The sequence below is a fragment of the Capricornis sumatraensis genome, chromosome 16 (genome assembly GCF_032405125.1).
Source record: "Capricornis sumatraensis isolate serow.1 chromosome 16, serow.2, whole genome shotgun sequence".
Taxonomy (NCBI): Eukaryota; Metazoa; Chordata; class Mammalia; order Artiodactyla; family Bovidae; genus Capricornis; species Capricornis sumatraensis.
In genome coordinates, this window is record NC_091084.1 from 33,465,720 (window position 1) to 33,484,541 (window position 18,822).

Consider the following 18,822-nt stretch of genomic DNA (forward strand, 5'->3'; position numbering starts at 1 on the left):
ATTCCTGGAATCATAAAGTCATATCATTTTCGATTTAGAATGGTCTTTAGGGAGCATCTGTTCCAGTGGTTTCATAGTAAGTGGAAGAAGCAAGCCTGGTTCAAGGCCAGGGCAGCAGTGGGAGCTGTAGAGTGGGGCCCTGAATTGAGTGAACAGCCACCACTCAGCTCCAGCTGGTTGAGAATTGGGCCCAATGTGGCCAGATCATCCATTTTTAAAGCCAGAAATCTGGATTTTTCTGTGAAACATCCTAGTCACTTAATGTTGACAGCTTATCAAAATGAGTAAACACTACAAGTCAACAAGCAAGTGGTCTGTGGGCTGCAGGTCACTAGGGTATCACCTTTGATCTAGATCAGCTCCAGTGGAGTCTGGAGAGGGGTGTGCACTTGCCTGAGACCACACTGCTAAAGACCAGGAGCAGATTCTGAAATTCCTTCCTTCTCGTTCTGTCTCACTTTCCTGCAGAAAATGCCCCCCCCTCTCTGCCAGAGTGTGGTCCCCAGCTTTCTGGCTGGTTCTTGGCTCCATCCTTTGGCTCCCATGACTGCCTGGCCTAGGAACAACCATGTTTTCCCGCAGTATCGTGGGCTGCATCAGATGCCCTGGGCTTTGTGTCAGCAAGCATGCATTTGAGTCCCAGTTCTTCCACTGATGAGCTGTCTAAACTTGGATACATCTCGTGAATGCCCTAGGGCTTTGCTTTCTTTCCGAATACAATGAAAATAAAAATCTGGGCGCTTCACAGCACCCAGTTTGAGGTTTACCTGAGAAGGTCTCACAGTATGTGAGATCACCCTGCAAACCAAAAACCAAGGATGCCTATCAAATTAGCATCCTCGTAAGAAAGACATGAGTGGCAGAGAGGGGGCTACATGTCCTTGGACATCAACAGCTCAAGATGCTTTGGAGCCCATCCGCGCTGCCCCTGGAGGACATGGGGACGCATATAACGGACACTGAGGGCTGTTCTATTGCCCAGCACAGAGCCTCCTTCATCCTAGGAAGTGATGAGGCCCTGGGCCATTCTTTAGTTTCATCTACTAAGTTAAAGGCTATGTAGATGTTTCAGAGCAGACCCCTCTACACCTTCAGCCCCTATGTCATTTAAACCAATCACCCATAACCCAAGGCAGTGCAGTCTGGGCCCATTCCCAGCTCACCAGCCCCTTTGCCCTCCCCTGCCCAATGGCTGTGCTAACTGAATGCATACATGAATCTCGTTTCTGTCTCCATTTCCAGGGACGCAGACCCGGCTATTTCTCCTTCCTGGACCCATTTTCTCCAGGCGTCTGGCTCTTCATGCTTCTAGCCTATCTGGCGGTCAGCTGCGTCCTCTTCCTCGTGGCTCGGTACTGGCTTCTCCCCTTCCCTGTCCTCACACCGCCATCTCGTGTCCACCTCTGGGAACTGCATGGGCAGGGGTGGGGAGTAGGAGGGGGCGGCCTTGGTGCCAAACCAAAGGAATGGGAGGCGGGCTCAGGACCCGAGCGCCACTCGGCCTGGCTGTCAGCCGGGCACTGCCCGTCCGTCCATCTATGTGCCCGTCCCCTGATATGCACAACATAGACAGGCGAGCTTGTCCAAATTTGTGCCCCTTGCCTCTTACCCCTCTCATTCCCCAGTCTCCAGCCCCCTGCCTTGGGAGAGAGAGGAGGGGAGGAAGGTGGTGGGAAGATTACTCTGATTAAGTGCTCTGCCTTTGGCTGCCCTGGCATCTGTCCTCGCCAGGACCTGCCACAAAGTGCTGAGTGACAGGAAACAGAGGCTGCAAATCCGGAGTTGGGAACCGGCAGCCTCGGTGACACAGGCGAGGGAGACGGCCTCCTCTGCAGAGGGCCTGGCCCTTCCCCAGCCCGGTTTGTCTGTGAAAACACAGCTGCCTTGTTGAATGGAGACCGTGCAGGGCGGCTGGCAGCAGCAGGGCAGGATGGAGAGCAGCGTTGGCAAGCAGCGCTGAGTTGAGACACATGCTCCAGATCTGGGGTCGGGGAGGACAAGAAACCTGCCCCCCATCTCCCTGGACATGAGAGAGTGTCCCTGAGCCCAGGAAGAAGCCAAGGAGCATCCCAGGAGGATGCGCAGAGAGGGTCATTTCTCTCTGAGGCTAAGTTGGGCTTCAGAAGAGCCCACTTACTATCCAGAGGCAGAACCAGCTCCCATGGTTCAGGGTCATTCATACAGATCCCTACTTCCTGCTCAGAACTCAGCTGATCACCTCAGAGGAGCCAAGACCCACTCAGATTGAGAGTCTAGGGGGCTGACAGTGGCTCTGGTCCAGCTGTCTGCTCTCCTCTGCCTTGGGGCTACAGGGGCAGCGCACGCCTATTCTGAGGTGAATGGTCCACCTCTATGGGGTGGGGTCTTCCCCAGAAGCACGTCTATTCATTGCTCAAGGAGAGCCTGTGCTCCCTCCAGCTAGAAGATGGAACTCCCAGGAGGGAGGGGATGCGTGTTTAATTATGGGTGATTTGCATCACTGGGCTTCCCTGGTGGCTCAAAGGTTAAAGCATCCGCCTGGAATGCAGGAGACCTGGGTTCGATCCCTGGGTTGGGAAGATCCCCTGGAGAAGGAAATGGCAACCCACTCCAGTACTCTTGCCTGGAGAATCCCATGGAGGGAGGAGCCTAGTAGGCAGGCTACAGTCCATGGGGTCGCAAAGAGTAGGACGCAACTGAGCGACTTTACTCACTCACTCATTCACAGAGGAGACCAGCCTTCCCTGGTGGCTCAGGTGGTAAAGAATCCTCCGCTTGCAATGCATGAGACCCAGGTTCAATCCCTGGGTCGGGAAGATCCCCTGGAAAAGGAAATAGCTACCAACTCCAGTATTCTTGCCTAGAGAATCCCATGAACAGAGAAGCTTGGTGGGCTACGTTGGTGGGCTCTCAAAGCACAACCAAACAACTAACACACACACACCAGGAACCAACACAACATTGTAAAGCAATTTCCCCCCAGTTAAAAATAAATTTTAAAAAATGAAAATGGAGCCCCAAGGATCTTCGGAGTACGAACCCCTGGGGCAGTTCCCAGCCTGCCCAAGAGGCATGGCATCACCCTCTCCATGCCTCTTCCAGTGGAGATCAAAGCCAGGTTTGGGAAGTCGTTCCCAACCCCTGAGACCCAGCCAAAGGGGGAAAGGCCTTGCTTACAACCTGGTCATCATCACAGGGTGCTGCGTGTGCCGCTTGGTGCCACCTACCCTCCTTGGGCCTGTAGCCATGCCCACTGTCAAGTATCTGCTGTCAGTGTCGACTGGCAAGGCGCAGGAGCTGGCACGCCATCTGACACGTCCCCTCTGCACTTCGCTGGGCTGTCTGCGGCTGCTCACAGGAAGCTGTCTGCCTGAGTCTCGGCTCTGCTGCCCTGGAATTCTCTCTTGTCCCCTTTGATTGAGGCCCTGTGTAGAAAGTCATGGTTCTCAGGTGGCCTTGAGGGACTGGAAGTGGTATTAGGGCGTAGCTATCAGATACATAAACACACACACACACACACACACACACACACACACACACAAGACTGCTTCACCCTGCCTGCCACAGCCTGAAGCTTTTCAATCAGCCCTGGGAGCTTAAACAGCCCCTCTCTCCTGCCATCCACATTCATACACACACACTGGCCCCCCAGGATCCAGAATTAACAAAAAGATTAACCAAAAAATTGTACTAGAGGTCTGATCATACATCATATATATCATACAATATGTATATATATGCACACACATACACACACACACACACAGATATACAGGCCACTTGATATGAAGAGCTAGTTCATTGGGAAAGACCCTGATGCTGGGCAAGATTGAAGGCTGGAGGAGAAGGGGACAACAGAGGATGAGTTGGTTGGATGTCATCACTGATTCAATGGACATGAATTTGAGCAAACTCCAGGAGACAGTGAAGGACAGAGGAGCCTGGCATGCTACAGTCCAACATGGCCTTAGCAACTGAACAACAGCAGCAAAATACATATAATATCCTATATGAGTAATATCTGAGGGTAGGGTAATCTGGCCCAAGGCAATAGCTTTCAAACTGGGTTCCTGAGGACGTGGAGGCTCCTGGTAGGCGCGGACACGTGGAGGGGCGGTGAAGAGGCTAGGCACACAGAGCTCTGCGGCCTCAGCTCGTCTTCATTCAGGCCAGCTCCACTTTTCTCTCTCATGTATTGTACTTCTGGGTAAGATTTTAGAGGGGAAAAGATGTTTGAAAGCCACTGCTCTATGGCAGCCGTTCCCAAGCCAGCTGATATCAGAGTCATTCAGGGAGCTTTAAAAAAACTTGAATGTCTAAGTCAGATCATCTCAGAATCTCTAGGGATGAGGCCTCGGGAATCTGTAGTTCTGAAGCTCACATCCAACCACCCGTAGGCTTGGGAACCACTGGGGTGAAGCCCCATGGGTCCGATCCAGCCCCGCAGCCCCTGGAAGGAAGGAGGACGTATGGGGACAGGGGCCAGAGATGGCACACTGGCCTTGTAATCAGCAACAAGTAGCAGCGAAGGAAATGTGAACCAGCCCTGCAGCACCTGCAGACTAGGCTGGGCGAAGGGTCAGGAAGGCCGGGGAAGATGATGGCATCGCGTGAACATGCAGACCTGTCCTTCTTGGCATATGTCCAGAGGTGTCTCCCACATCAGAGCTGAAGGCTTTGTGTGGGAGGCATGCTAGGGAAGAGGGAGGGCGTGTGTCTGGTGGGCAGGAAGTTAGGGCATCAGAGACATCAGAGGTACCGCTGGGAGAGAGGCCAGCGTGAGGCTGTGAGGGACAGTCGAAGGAGCCTGTGTGCCTTGTCAACCCTATGTGTCCATCACGCTCATCCAGGGAGCCCTGAGACATGCTGAGGCCCAGGCCATACCTGGACAAATGAAATCAGAACCTCTGGGTATGGAATCCAGGTGTTGGCATTTTTTAAAAAGCTCCTGGGTGAGTCTGAAACGCAGACAGGGTTGAGAACCAGGGCTGGAGGGAACCACTGGGGCCAGTGGTTTGCAAAGTGTGGTCCCTGGACCAGTGGCATCCCCTTCTCCCAGGAACCTGCAGATTCGTAGGCCTCACCCAGACTTAGCGAATCAGACACTTCAGGGCTGGAGCCCAGCGATCCGTGTTTTCACAAGCCTTCTTGGTGATTCTGATGTCAGTTACATTTTGAGAATTTCCACTCTGGGCTGAGAGTTTTCAATCCACGGCTCTGTGGGGCCCTAGGGTTCTCTCTGCGGTCACTTTGGGGGAACAAAAAAGACAGAACAAGCAATTCCCAGCCATCCACCCCCATGACTTGATTTATTTTGAAAAAATTAAGATGTTTCTTTGATTAAAGACAGTTCCAAAACTGCCAACATAGTCCAACAGAAGGGAGCTGACTTGCCCAAGGCCACAGGCAGCTACCAAGGTCCAGGAAGAAGAGCACCCCCACGCCCCCAGCACCCCTTCTTCATGCCCACCCTCCACGGCGCTGATGTGTGTTCCTTTCTCCCACAGACTGACCCCCTACGAGTGGTACAGCCCCCACCCGTGTGCCCAGGGCCGGTGCAACCTCCTTGTGAATCAGTACTCCCTGGGCAACAGCCTCTGGTTTCCGGTCGGGGGCTTCATGCAGCAGGGCTCTACCATCGCCCCGCGCGCCTTATCCACCCGCTGCGTCAGTGGCGTCTGGTAAGATCCTGGGGTCCTCAGATGAGCCCTGATCCGGCTTCCTGCAGGCAGGAACCTCAGCCCCACCCTCGGACAGCCTCTGCCAGCTCAGAGGGCTGGTGGGGTGGGGTGGGGTGCAGTGGACGGTGCTGTTTGTGCCATCTTCTCTCCTTCCCCTTCCCCGCCTTGGAGATGCGGAGAGGAGCCAAGGCACAAAAGGAGAGCCGGTGAGAAAATGCCCACGGCAAGGCAGTTACAACTTCCTGACCTGAGAATGACTGGCATTTGAGAGGCAGGGCCTGAGAAGTCATGTGCAAATTTGTGCAAATGTGCACAGTGTGTAGCAGGAAGTCCTGGCCCTCCCCTCACCAACCCCAAGTCACACCCCTCCAGCAGCTTTCTGGAGCTCTGTCTGCTCCTGCCTCTGGGCCTGCCAGACCTGTCCACCTCAGCAGGTGTAGAAAAATGCAAGCTCTTAGTGGCTCAGAGTTGGACGGAACCTCAGGGTCTAAGTTGACGGCAGGGTCTACAGGGCTGTTGGCCAGCTCCTTCTCCTCTTGGATCAGGCAGGGCAAATGGAAGAGGGTGAAATGATTCAAGGTGTGGGAAAGCTCCCTGAAAATTTGGAAGAGCCACATAAATGTTTGAACTGATCATTGCTATTAGACCATTCATTTTGGGGGGAAATGAAATATCGATGTAGCCTTGAGAGGCAAGTTCTCCATCCTCACTTAAAAACCCACCATCGGGTTTGGTGTCACAGCTTTTAGGACTTACAGGCTTCATTCTCTCCCCTCCTTCTCAGCCTGTGTAAGCTGGAGGAAGGGGGAAAGGATGAGGATGCTGGGGATGGTGGAGCATCTGGACAGTTACCTGGGAGTCACTGGACTGGGACTGATCCTAGCAGGTGGAAACACAGCCGAGATTGATAAGTGACAAATACAGTAGGATTTAAATTGCTGGGGCAGGATCCTCACCCATTATCACATCCAGCCCAGGAGTCACTGAGCCTATCACCACGGGGAGCCAGGCTTCACGTTCCCCGGCAGAAAGGAGACCTTGGCAGGCACAGTCGCAGAACCCTCCAAAAAATCCAGAAAATCTGGGCAGAGACCCGGAGATGAGATGTCAGCTGCAGATTTTGATCCCTTTCTACCTGGGCTTTTCCTTCCAAAGGGGCATGTTACCATGTGGCGCCAAGTGGGGCTCCATTGCCTGCTCCCTTAACCTGTCAGTTCACACCTCCCGGAATTCCCTCCCCTAGAGGACATCTGCCCTGGTGCCAAGGGGACCACCTGTCCTGCAGGTTGTTGACTCAGCCCGCTAGCTCAGGAGGGCTTTAAATAGCTGGCCCCAGGTGGCTCGGTTACCCTGCTCCAGAGCGTGTATGGGAGGGAGGCTCGGCCCTCCCCAGCCTGACCCAGGGGTGTTGGTGTGCCCGTCTGCCTCTCGGAGCTCTTGGTTATGAAATCACACCCTCAGTTTGTTGGCTTCTTGGAGAGTGGGAGGTCAGAGGACCCGGCCTTTGTGACCTAATATGGCATCCTCATCCAGAGCAAGTGACAGAAAATACCATGTCTCTAACAAGAATGCCAACTTCACAATAAAATGCCCGTTTGGCACAGGAGCAAGGCTCTGTTGACCCCTCTGGAGGGAGCTTGGGTGTGATTTGCTTTCTCAGCAGAGGCAATGGACTTGCACTGAGCTACTTACGCTCTTGGAACTGTCCCTTATGACCAGTGGCATAAACAGCCACATGGCTGTCCAGGGTGGAACAGATGCCAGAGTGTAGCTGCGTGGTTGAGGGAACCTCCCCAGCCAGCTCTGAGGTCATGTCCATACCCAGGGCTCATTAACCCACAACAGTGGGTCAGAGCAACTTCCAAATGCTCACCTCCACCTGGGGAGCACTCACCACCACCCCCAGCCTCCTCTGGGGGAGGCTCATGAGAAACAACTTCCGGGAGGGTGTAAGAACTCTGGCAGGAGCAGGAAAGCCAATTTGAGGACGGAGGCACTTACAGGTCACCAGTAGGGAAGGTAGACAGATGATTTTCATCCCATTTGTGATGAAATGGGACTGTCTCTACTTGTCTCTGAATCTCATGCTCATCTCATCCTTTACAGATAATTAGTCACTAATGACATGTTATCTGGTCTGATCCAAGACAGGTAAACCAGGCATTATTAGGGTGTTCAGTCGCTAAGTCATGTCCAAATCTCTGCGACCCCATGGACCGTGGCCTGCTGGGCAAGAATATTGGAGTGGGTTGCCATTTCCTCCTCCAGGAGATCTTCCTGAACCAGGGATCAAACCTGAGTATCTTGCATCTCCTGCACTGGCAGGTGGATTCTTTACCACTGTCCCACCTGGGAAACACAAAGCAGGCATTAGTATCTCCCATTTATTAGACACGCAAACGACCTCAGAGGAATTGTGTAGCTTTCCCCCAAGGTCTCACAGATGGAATTAGACAGTGCCAGAACTAAAACCAGATCTCTTACTGGTGGTCTGGGGCATGGATCTGGTGGGCTGGCATGTGGATGTGCCTGTCAAGTTGATGGGTGCACCTGTCCTATCACTCCTGGAAGAAAGTGCACAGGCCAAGGGGGTAATGGGACTTCCTGCTCTTGCAAACCCACCTGCAAGCTGCCCTGCCGCAGCCTGTGGCAAACACTGTGCCTTCGTTGGCACATGTCTTCATAATGAATTGAAGCCTCATTAATTCAGACTCCACTGATTCAGAATTTGGCGATTCGCCAGCCTCAGTTATGCTTACATATATCTTTGAACCCCTATAAACAAATGGATTAGAAAGCAGATCCATACTGCTGACCAGATGGTAGAAGTCCTATTTAACCTACTTAAGTGAACAAACTGGTTTTAATGACTTTAGCGTGTGTGCTGCCTGAGTTGCAGAGCTATTCTAATTTTAAATGAGTTCGATCTACCCAATGAAACAACCTTCCATTCTGAAATAGCATGACCTTTGTAAGAGTGTTTTCTAATTCCAACTTCTCAGTGGCTCAGAGGTGCTTGTCATCAGTTTGTCTTGAAGAGCTCCTGCTCTGACGATTTGTGGAACTGGTTTTAGAATACGAATTTCTCCATGTGTTACTTGGCCACGTGACTTTGCTTCTCTGAGCCTCGGTTTCCTCTTCTGTAAAGTCACAATAAGAATTTCCCTTCCCTGAGTTGTAGGGAGCACAGGAGCTGGCGGGTGTGGCTCTCTGTGGGTGCTCAGTACGTGGTGATGCTCCTCTTAAGGTCAGCTGCATCGTGAGGGGACAGGGGGTGGGGGAGATGTCCTGGCTGTAGCTCTGAAGAGAGCCCCCCGAGCTGACACCCTTAGCTCATTCACTAGCTCATTGCTCACTGTCTCCCAAGCTGTTTCATGTTCACAGACACACTTCTTTTGAGTAGCAACCCAATAATCACCTCCTTTAGGAAATAAGAGAAAGAGAGCCATGGTCTTCTTCAAGGCAACCTCCCAAGCACTGTTCATTTCTGCTGAGATCATATGCCCTGCCTCCTTTCTCTTCCTCCACTAAGCTGAGGGCTCTTTCAGAAGAAGAGGGTCACCTGCCCTCTCCCATGTCACAACAGGACTGGGGATGGGGGCTAAGACTCCTGGGGGCACCCGGGCAATGATGACTTCCTGGTCTTTTCCTGCATAGGTGGGCATTCACGCTGATCATCATCTCATCCTACACGGCCAACCTGGCAGCCTTCCTGACTGTGCAGCGCATGGATGTGCCCATTGAGTCAGTGGATGACCTGGCTGACCAGACTGCCATTGAGTATGGCACGATTCACGGAGGCTCCAGCATGACCTTCTTCCAAGTAAACCCATATGGTTGCTCGCCAGCATCGGGAGCTGGGCAGGATAAAGTTGAGATGTTTGTCTCCTGGAGATAAAAACATCTCTCCTCATCTCATCCTCCCTTTTGAACACCTAGTTTGGAGGTCCTCATGGGGCTCATTATCCCCCCTGCTCCCCAAAATATCCCTGGAACCAGGTCCTCAGAGCATTGGGTTAATGCCAGCCTTGTCCCTGAAGTTGATCATGAATGATTAGTGCTGCTTAAGATGATTTTAGTGATGGAAATGTTTTCTAATTGCAATAGTTTCATATTTATTTTAATAAGCATTAGAAAAAATATGTGGTGAAGCTAACCTATACTTTTACTTCTATTACTGCATAGGATGAGGCTAAAGCATGCTTGAAATTTTTTTTTGTATGGTAAATTTTATTAGTAGTACTTAGACAAAGCAAGATTGGAGTAATACACTAATGAATGAGATGTAAGGAACTTTAGATTAAGCTGAACTGGTTTCACTGATCCTAGACTATATAGATCTCAGATGGGGACTGTTTTGGCTTCTCTGAGTTTCCCTTGCAAGGCTCAGGAGTGGATCCTGCCACAATGCATGTTAGCTGGCCAACCAGAGCTGGGCTAGACCCAGAAATAGTTTGTGTTGGCTTGCAAGATCTCTAGGGAAGCAGATTTCCCTGGAGTCTGTGATTGTCTAGGCAGCCTATGACCCAAGAAGTTCATTTTCACATGAAACAAGTCCAAGGCCTTCAGTTTTCTGTTCTCCGTACATGTCTCAGAGCTGCTTGCACAGGGACCATGAAGGCATCATGCAAGCATAGGGTTTGGATAACCCCCCAGAAATCTCTGTCTCCTTATTTGTACCTGAGAAGCCAGCATTGGATATGTAATTGATGGACTGGTTCAGAGTTGATAGAAAAGGGCTGGCATTCTTCCTTTGGGTGATGTCTGTTAGAAGTCCAGAATGAATCTGAGCTCGCTGCCTCCCAGAAGGAGCGTGAAGGATGCAGCCAGAATACCCATACTCACTTTGGTCAGTGTGTGGAGGTTGGCAATGGAAGACCCCTTGAGGGTGGATGAGGCAGATGCGATGATCAAACCAGCAGGCGGAGTTTGCAGCACCTTCAGATCCTGTTCCTTCTCTGTCTTTCTGTGTGTGTGTGTGTGTTTAGTCGCTCAGTCGTGTCCAACTCTTTGCGACCTCATGGACTTAGCCTGCCAGGCTCCTCTGTCCATGGGATTCTGCAGGCAAGAGTACTGGAGTGGGCTGCCATTCCCTTCTCCAGGGGCTGTCTTTCTGTAAAAGGTATCAGAATCACAGCCCTCTACTGCCATTGAGCAGTGACAGCTGAGAGATGAAAGGGAACAGGTTCTTGAATGCAAGGAGGGGACTGAGTAGCGGAAGGACCAGGATTTGGGGGACCACTTGGATGCTCTCCCTTTCCAGACCGCTGTCCCCTTTCGCTACTCTCAACCTGCTCCCTTGTGTTCTTTTCCCAGAATTCCCGCTATCAGACCTACCAGCGCATGTGGAATTACATGTATTCCAAGCAGCCGAGTGTGTTCGTGAAGAGCACGGAGGAGGGGATCGCCAGGGTGTTGAATTCCAACTACGCCTTCCTGCTGGAGTCCACCATGAATGAGTACTATCGGCAGCGAAACTGCAACCTCACTCAGATCGGGGGCCTGCTGGACACCAAGGGCTATGGGATTGGCATGCCAGTCGGTATGCAGGAGGGGATCAGCCTCTTCGGGGAGCTCCACCCAGGCAGGCTCAGGGCAGCTCAGACCACTGAAGGCAGCCTTCACGTCAACAGCCCCTGTTTCTAGAACCAATTTCTCAGTGACTTGAGGCGGGCATTCTCAAGGTTTTTTTTTTTTTAAAGCAAACCCTCATACTTCACGTCATCAGGGATCAGGTCTCAGCCCTTAGTTATTGAAAGGTTAATTGATTAGCTTTTTTATAATTGTGTTTATTTGTTTCTGGCTGTGCTGGGTCTTCAGTGCCGCTGAGGCTTTTCTGTAGTTGCGGCGAGCAGGAGCTCCTCTCTAATGCGGTGCGTGGGCTTCTCATTGCGGTGGCTTCTCTCGTCGTGAAGCACAGACTCTAGGGCACACAGTCTCCAGTACTGCAGCAAGCGGGATCTTGCCAGATCACGGATAGAACCTGCGTCTCCTGCATTGGCAGATGGATTCTTTGCCACTGAGTCACCAGGGAAGCCCTTGTTAGTTATTAATTGCATGGTTATTAAGGGCTCTCAGATGCCCCTGGTGGATTCTTTAGGCCTGTTGTTCTCTCCCCTTCTGCTTCCTGCTCTTTGACCATTTCTCGGCTGGCTGACATCTCTACTAGTGGCGGAAGGGAGATGGTAGGACTTGAGTGAATTAATTTTGCTATTAGTGTCCATGGTGAAAGGTGTAATATGAGAGGGGACTGATGTGATTGGAGGAGATGGCTTTCAAATCATCTGTGGCTCTCATGGATCCGTCTACTCTGAGTCAGCGTAGATAGCTGAGAGTGAGCAGGAGCGCTCTGATGTAGCTCTGAGGAAGCTAGAGAAGCTTGGCTTCCAGAAAAGTATCCCAGCTATGCCTTCTGAAGGCAATGCCTGCTTTAGGCCTTCCCTCGCCGATGACTCCTTCACCAGAAGGTGAGGGGGAGCATGTTAACTGCTCACCATGGTTGTAGCGGAGGTCTGGAAATGTCTCCCAAGTGTTTCAGACACATACCCTTCCCCCAACACCATGGAGAGTCATGTGGCACAGGGCGGACTTCAGACAAGGTTGTCCTGTGCGAGGCAGCAGGGAAAGCAGCAGGGATGGAAGAAATCAGATCGTGTGGGGAAACTGATATACAGTGCGTGCATCTTTGCTATGATCTTGCACAATTCTTCCTCTCTCTCTTTTCTTTTTAGTTGATTTACAGTGGTGTGGTGGTTTCAGGTGTATAGCAGAGTCATTCAGTAGACATATATATTTTTCAGACTCTCTCCCTTTGTAGGTTATTAAAACATATTGAGTAGAGTTCCATGTGCTATACAGTAGGTCCTTGCTGGTTATCTATTTTATATATAGTAGTGTTACACCCCTTCTCTGGATTATTACATAACTTAGAACTCTGTAAATTACGGGGCTCACTTATATCAGTGTCTTGTGAAGAGCATGGCTTTGAGGCAGGCAGATCTGGAAATGCACCCTGCTTCCTGACTGCAGGACCTTGGACAAGTGATTTAACCTCTCGGAGTCTCAGTTATCTCATTTTAAGGGGAAAGTCGCTCAGTCATGTCTGACTCTTTGCGACCCCATGGACTGTAACCTGCCAGGCTCCTCTGTCCATGGAATTCTCCGGGCAAAAATACTGGAGTGGGTTGCCATTCCCTTCTCCAAGGGATCTTCCCGACCCAGGGATCGAACCCAGGTCTCCCGCATTACAGGCAGATTCTTTACTCTCTGAGCCACCAGGGAAGCCCATCTCATTTTAAAACCAGGTTTCTAATACCTAACTCAAAGGGTTATTTTGAAGGTTAAACCTAATCATCTGGTCTCACCATGGTATCTCATCACACTTAGCCTGTTTGGGGGAACATCAGGCCCTCCCCATCTTTTCCATCATTCCCTCTGTTACTTGATCAAAGCAGATGACTTCTTAAAGACTGCTCAGAAACCAAGCCCAGGAACATAGGCAGTAACACGATTCAACTCTTGAACCCTGTAATTTCTGACACTAGTAGTTCTATAACCCAGAAGCCTCACTCAGGGCACCTGCATGCTCTCCACTTAGCATCATATTTCATGGAGTCCATTAATATTACAGATCATGGGCCCCTTTGAGAAATTTACTGGTTGACATTTTGTTTCAAGATGGTGGAGTGAACCACAAAATGAATCTAAGTTGCACCTTGATAATACTCTAGCAGTTTAACATATTTAACTGAAATGTCAAGTGTTTCAAAAGTTTTCATAGAGGAAAAACCTATAGAGAGTTGACATGAAGCTGACTGACTAGAAATTCTCGTCGATAACCAATGAAAAGGGGAGGGAAATGCATTGGTTCTGTGTCTGAAGTGATGCTGTTCCCACCTGTATTACTTTAATCTTATCCCACCTGCAAGGTAGATGTGGTCCTTCCCATCCTAGAGGATAGAACTGAGATTCAGGGTTGATAAGTTACTTGTCCAAGGTCACAGAATAGGTGGAGAGAGAAACTGGGCTTGAGCCTAGGGTGCCTGTCTCAAATCTAACATTTTGCCTCCCAGACCGTGTGGACAAAAGGGTACCCAGCTCGACAGAATAGGATAGATGGGGAGGGTGAACTATGAGCTAGCCCAGGTTGTCAGGCTGGGAAGAGCACTGCAGAGTCGACTGGTAAGACAGAATTTAGGTCCTAAAGACAAGCATGTGTGTCCTTCTTAAGTGAGAGGTAAGGCCATAAACAAATAAGCAATGTGATTGGACCCAGGAAAATTAAGGGAAACGGAACAAGGAATGACATGGGTAAGTAGTTTAGGAGCTAAGTAGGCAAACATGGAATAAGCAGAATAATCCTTTGCTGGGGCCCTTGGTGTGCTATAGAGATTGGGCTGAAGAAGCCTTGAAAACTGCTTGAAATGCCTTGTCGGGTGGATACTTGCTTCTAAACCTGGAATGTTCATTAGTCTCACCATCTAACACCATCTGTTAGTTCAAGTAGCCATTCACTTCAGATGTGTGTTAAGTACCTGCTATATGTGAGGTGCTGTTGACATTCACCCAGTTTGCGTTCAGTGCTGTAGGCTTGGGGTTTGAATGCCCAAGCATAGTTGTAGCTATAGCAGGGAAGTTTCTATCTATGGAGTCATGGGCTGTTAGAATCCTAAGAGATCTGGGAACTGATCTGATTCCATGGCCCAGCGGCCCGGCACTACCTTGGAGCTTGTAGGAAATGCACTCTCAGCCGCCACCCCAGACCTACTAAATCAGAGTCTGCGGGCCTCAAATCCCCAAGGGATTCCAATGTGCATGAAAGTTTGAGCACAGGCATCTATTTGTTCCAGCTCCTGCCTGTATCCTTCATCAGAGCCCTTTCCCCCAGACCATCTGTCCACAGCAGGCCTTCACAGAGTTTAGACAAGAACCTGGGTAGCTTAGTTGCTTTCCAGACTCTTGGCAGCTTTTTCTTAATGATTTCAGACCTCAGCCTGGGCTGGGGCATTGAGCTTTCCATGGTTTCGTTTAAGCCTGTTTCTGTGATTAAATCTAAATTCCAGGACCAGAGCTCCTTGACGGTATTCCACTTGAAAATTAAAAAAAGAATTGCACTCAACTAAGCCTTCGGTTTGAGGAAGTGGGGGGAGCGATGTAGACAGGGTGGTGGACAAAGTCAGGGTTCTGGGGCACCCAGCGGGCAGCTGTGAGGGTCGGGGATGCCCCAGATGGGTTCTCCATGCAGATAGAGCCACCCCTCTCTGGTGGCTTTTCTCTTGTTGGTGGCTGCTCCTGGTAAACAGTTGTTGGGTGTAATGTAGTGAGAGTTACAAATGGCAGAGAAACTAATTTAAATAAAGTAGAGAGTAGGCAGCTGATGGACAGCAAGGTTTGTGTCACAGAAGATGTCCCTCCTTGGCCTCCCGGAGGCAGGCAGATGGGGAGCTTTTGCAACCAGTTCCCCGCATGCTGGTGTGTTCACCCAGGTAGAACGCAGTGGCACCTGGATGGGGAGGTGGGAGGCACAGCTGTCTGTCACTTGACCCACAGTGGGGTCTTGGCCATGGGCTGGGCGTGCCAGTCAGCGTGGAGAGAAGGGAAGTAGAAATACCTGGTGCCCCACTTGGAGCCAGAACGCAGTCCTCTCCACGGAGAGTCCCAGCCTGAGCACTGTGGAGAGCTGTGCTCCTGCGGGGACCCCACCCTCGCCCCTCCTGTGCTTCATGGGTGGGTGGTGGGGGGTGGCAGGGAGGTTGAGACCTGGCCGGGGAGCAGAGAGATGCAGACGGGGCACTCACGTCCTATGTTTCGGGCTCTCCTGTGACCCCCAGGCTCCGTCTTTCGGGACGAGTTTGATCTGGCCATTCTCCAGCTGCAGGAGAACAACCGCCTGGAAATCCTGAAGCGCAAGTGGTGGGAAGGGGGCAAGTGCCCCAAGGAGGAGGACCACAGGGCCAAAGGTAAGGGCGGCCGGGGCCCCCTCCTGCCTGGGAGACCAGAGCTGCTTGTCTCTGGCTTCCGAATCCCAGGTCATTACAGGTTGAAAACAAGCCTTGAAAGGAGCCCAGGGCCAGGCTGGGACCGGCTAGGGTCAGCCCTGTCCCCAGGTCTCAGCTCCCTGTAGGGTATCCACTCCCGCCCGCTCCCAAGTCCTACAGATGCTAACCCTGCCACGTCTCTCGAGTCCAGTCACTTGTGCGCCAGCACCACCTCTTCCACTGTGGCCTGTGTCCCTGGCCCCCCACAACCGCATGATTACAACAGCCTGGCTTCTTTTTCCCATTTTTGCCCTTCTTCAGTGTTCTCTCTGGGGCTTCCCAGTGGCGCTAGCGGTAAAGAACCCACCTGCCAGTGCAGGTTAGATGTAAGAGACTCAGGTTCAATCCTTGGGTCAGGAAGCTCCCCTGGAGGAGGGCATGGCAACCCCCTCCAGTATTCTTGCCTGAAGAATCCCATGGACAGTGGAGATTGGGGGCTGTAGTCCATAGCGTCACAGAGTCAGACACAACTGAAGCCACTCCGCACTCACACACACAGTATTCTCTCCACTAGGAGCCTTAAAATGGTAATTCTTTTTAAGACACACATAAGATTGCAGCCTTGGGGGTTTCCCTGGCGATTCAATGGTTGAGACTCTGCCCCTTCACTGCAAGGAGTGTGGGTTCGATCCCTGGTCAAGGAAGTTCCTCATGCTGTGAGGTGCAGCCAAAGGGGAAGAAAAGAGATTGCAGCTTTGGCCTAGACAAACCTTCCAATGGTTTCCATCTCACTCAGAATAAAACTCCAGCTTTCTATGACTCCCGACCCTACCTGATCTCTTCCCTCGTTTTCTTCCTGCTCCCCAAGCCTGCTCCTTCAGAAGCTCCCTCAGAGGGGCCATCAAGTCCCCACCCTGCACACCTCTCCCCTTCCTCTTAACTGCTTTATTTCTCTTTTCAGACTTTGTCACTACCTGATATTATTATTTTCTATTAATCTGTTTACTGTCTGCCTCTTCTAGAACATAAGTTCCATGAGGGCAGAGTTTGTCTTCCTCACAGGGCTGTCCACTGGGCCTGGCACATGGATATTGTATTGAATGAATGAATGAATGTTAAATCCAGCTGGATAGAGAGCAGGCACTGACTGCCGTGAAGTTGAGGAGGGGCTTCCCCTGTGGCTCAGTGGTCAAAAATCTGCCTGCTATGCAGGTGTCACAGGAGACATGAGTTCAATCCCTGGGTCAGGAAGATCCCCTGGAAGATGGCAACCCACTCCAGTGTTCTTGCCTGGAGAATCCCTTGGACAGAGGAGCCTGGCAGGCTACAGTCCATAGGGTCGCAAATAGTTAGACATGACTGAAACCACTTAGCACGCATGCATGAGGGTCCTGAACACGTAGCATTTTCTGTCGGGGGAATATACACCCTGGCTTACCCAGGACAATCTCGGACTCCGTATCTGCTGTAGATCAGTTAAGGCCTGTTAGTTATTTGTAGAATGCCCTTTCATTTTCCAAATGTCCTGGTTTGAGCAATAAATCATCTGGTCACCCCAGTGATCTACTGCAGCCTTGCTAAAATACGCAGCGAGTGTACCTATACGCACTGTCCCCCGGGGAGGCAGCAGAGGAATAAAATGGATGGTCCCTGTACTTCCCCTCTTGGCTCGGCGTGAGTGATTATCCAGGATGAGGCAGTGAGGGAGTGACTTTGTGTTCCTAAGTGTCTCCGTGTGCGTCTCGATCCTGCAAGGAGAAGGCTCAGGAATACAGGGGCAGCCCTTAGTCATTTAGAATATCGTCTTTTTCTTTTTTGGCCACACCTTGCAGCATGCAGGTTCTTAGTTCCCTGACCAGGGATCAAACCTGTGTCCCCTGCAGTGGACACATGGAATCATAACCACTGGACCACTAGGGAAGTCCTGATCTGGAGTAATTTAAAATAGAAACAGAGAGGTGGACCTGGGACCCAGAGTGAAACAGGAGAAATGTCCAGGTTTCTGGCACCCCAAAGCCCTTGATCCTCCTCCAGCGCTCTCCCTCCCACAGTGGGTTGGGTGCCTTCTGTGGCTTTGGATTGCGCACTCAACATGCTGCGTTGCAACTGTTGGTGTCCGCTGCCTGGTCAATGGCATCGTAGAGTGGCCCTGTCTCCGCTGCTCTACGTCCCTGGCCTCCCCTGCAGAGACTGACGCATAATAGGCACTCAGTGAAAGTGTGTGGGGTGTGTGTTTAAAGCCACTGACTGACAGATGTCAGAAGACACCACTTCCGGTCCCCCTGGCCACACTAAGGTGTTGAATGACACTGCTGTGATGGTTTCCTGGGCAGCCTTCATGCCCAGAGCTCTCCACTCTGTAGAGTTGTTCCTGACTCTGACAGCTGACATACGTGGGGATGCGGGGAGGCTGTGGATGAGGGAGACTGATCAAAACAGGGATGGCCAAGAGCAAGGGCTCAGAGAGCTGCAGGGACACCACCAGCTCTGGCTGCTCCAAGCCTCCCTCCTCTTCTCCTTCTCGCTGGTGATGAGGTCCCCCGCTTTCCTTCCCTTTGTAAACCTGATCCTATTTGATTTTCTGAAGCCTGGTTCCCCTCGAGACTCACTACTGAGTTATCCCAACTCTCCAGTTTCCCCTTTCATCCCTGACCGCTAAACCCAGCCCCTGCCCTTGCCCTTTGTTCGCTTAGTATTTGTGTTTATTTTTCACCGGTAATCTATAGAGGAACATTTGGAGGGCAGCAGATTGGCAAGGACATAATGATGACTCAGGAGCTGGGACCTTATGGTTTTCATTCAGGGACCTCAATTTAGATCATCTCTGTCCCATTCATGATTTCACCCAGAGTCCAGTGGAATCCCCCCACTGCCCAAGAATGGAGCTTATCAAACTTTTGCCCCCCTGCACACCTGCTTGTTCTGCCGACAGCCACTATGTTGGTTCTCTCCCCTGAAGCAGTGTGCACAGGGCTCAAAATCATGAATAGTGGGTCAAGTGGACTCTGCTCCATAGATGGCCTTGTTACTTACACTGTAAAAAGTCTTTAAGCCTTAGTTTCCTTCTCTGGAAAACAGAGCTAAAAATAATAATGACCCTCCTTGGGCTATTCCAGAGATCGAATGAGATAAATCATGTTAAATGCTTAGCAGGGCACCTGGTTCAAAGGAAATGAGAAGTGATT

At 51.1% G+C, this 18,822-nt stretch overlaps 1 protein-coding gene across 1 annotated transcript in view; it reads left to right on the forward strand.

Annotated features, from left to right (window-relative positions):
• The window catches only part of GRIK4 (glutamate ionotropic receptor kainate type subunit 4), a 344,872-nt gene that overhangs the window by 307,823 nt on the left and 18,227 nt on the right, over positions 1 to 18,822 (forward strand). The window contains exons 13-17 of the mRNA XM_068988252.1: positions 1,243 to 1,352; positions 5,487 to 5,660; positions 9,318 to 9,483; positions 10,977 to 11,202; positions 15,491 to 15,619. Coding sequence (XP_068844353.1) covers positions 1,243 to 1,352; positions 5,487 to 5,660; positions 9,318 to 9,483; positions 10,977 to 11,202; positions 15,491 to 15,619 — 805 coding nt within the window. The remainder of the gene's footprint in view (positions 1 to 1,242; positions 1,353 to 5,486; positions 5,661 to 9,317; positions 9,484 to 10,976; positions 11,203 to 15,490; positions 15,620 to 18,822) is intronic.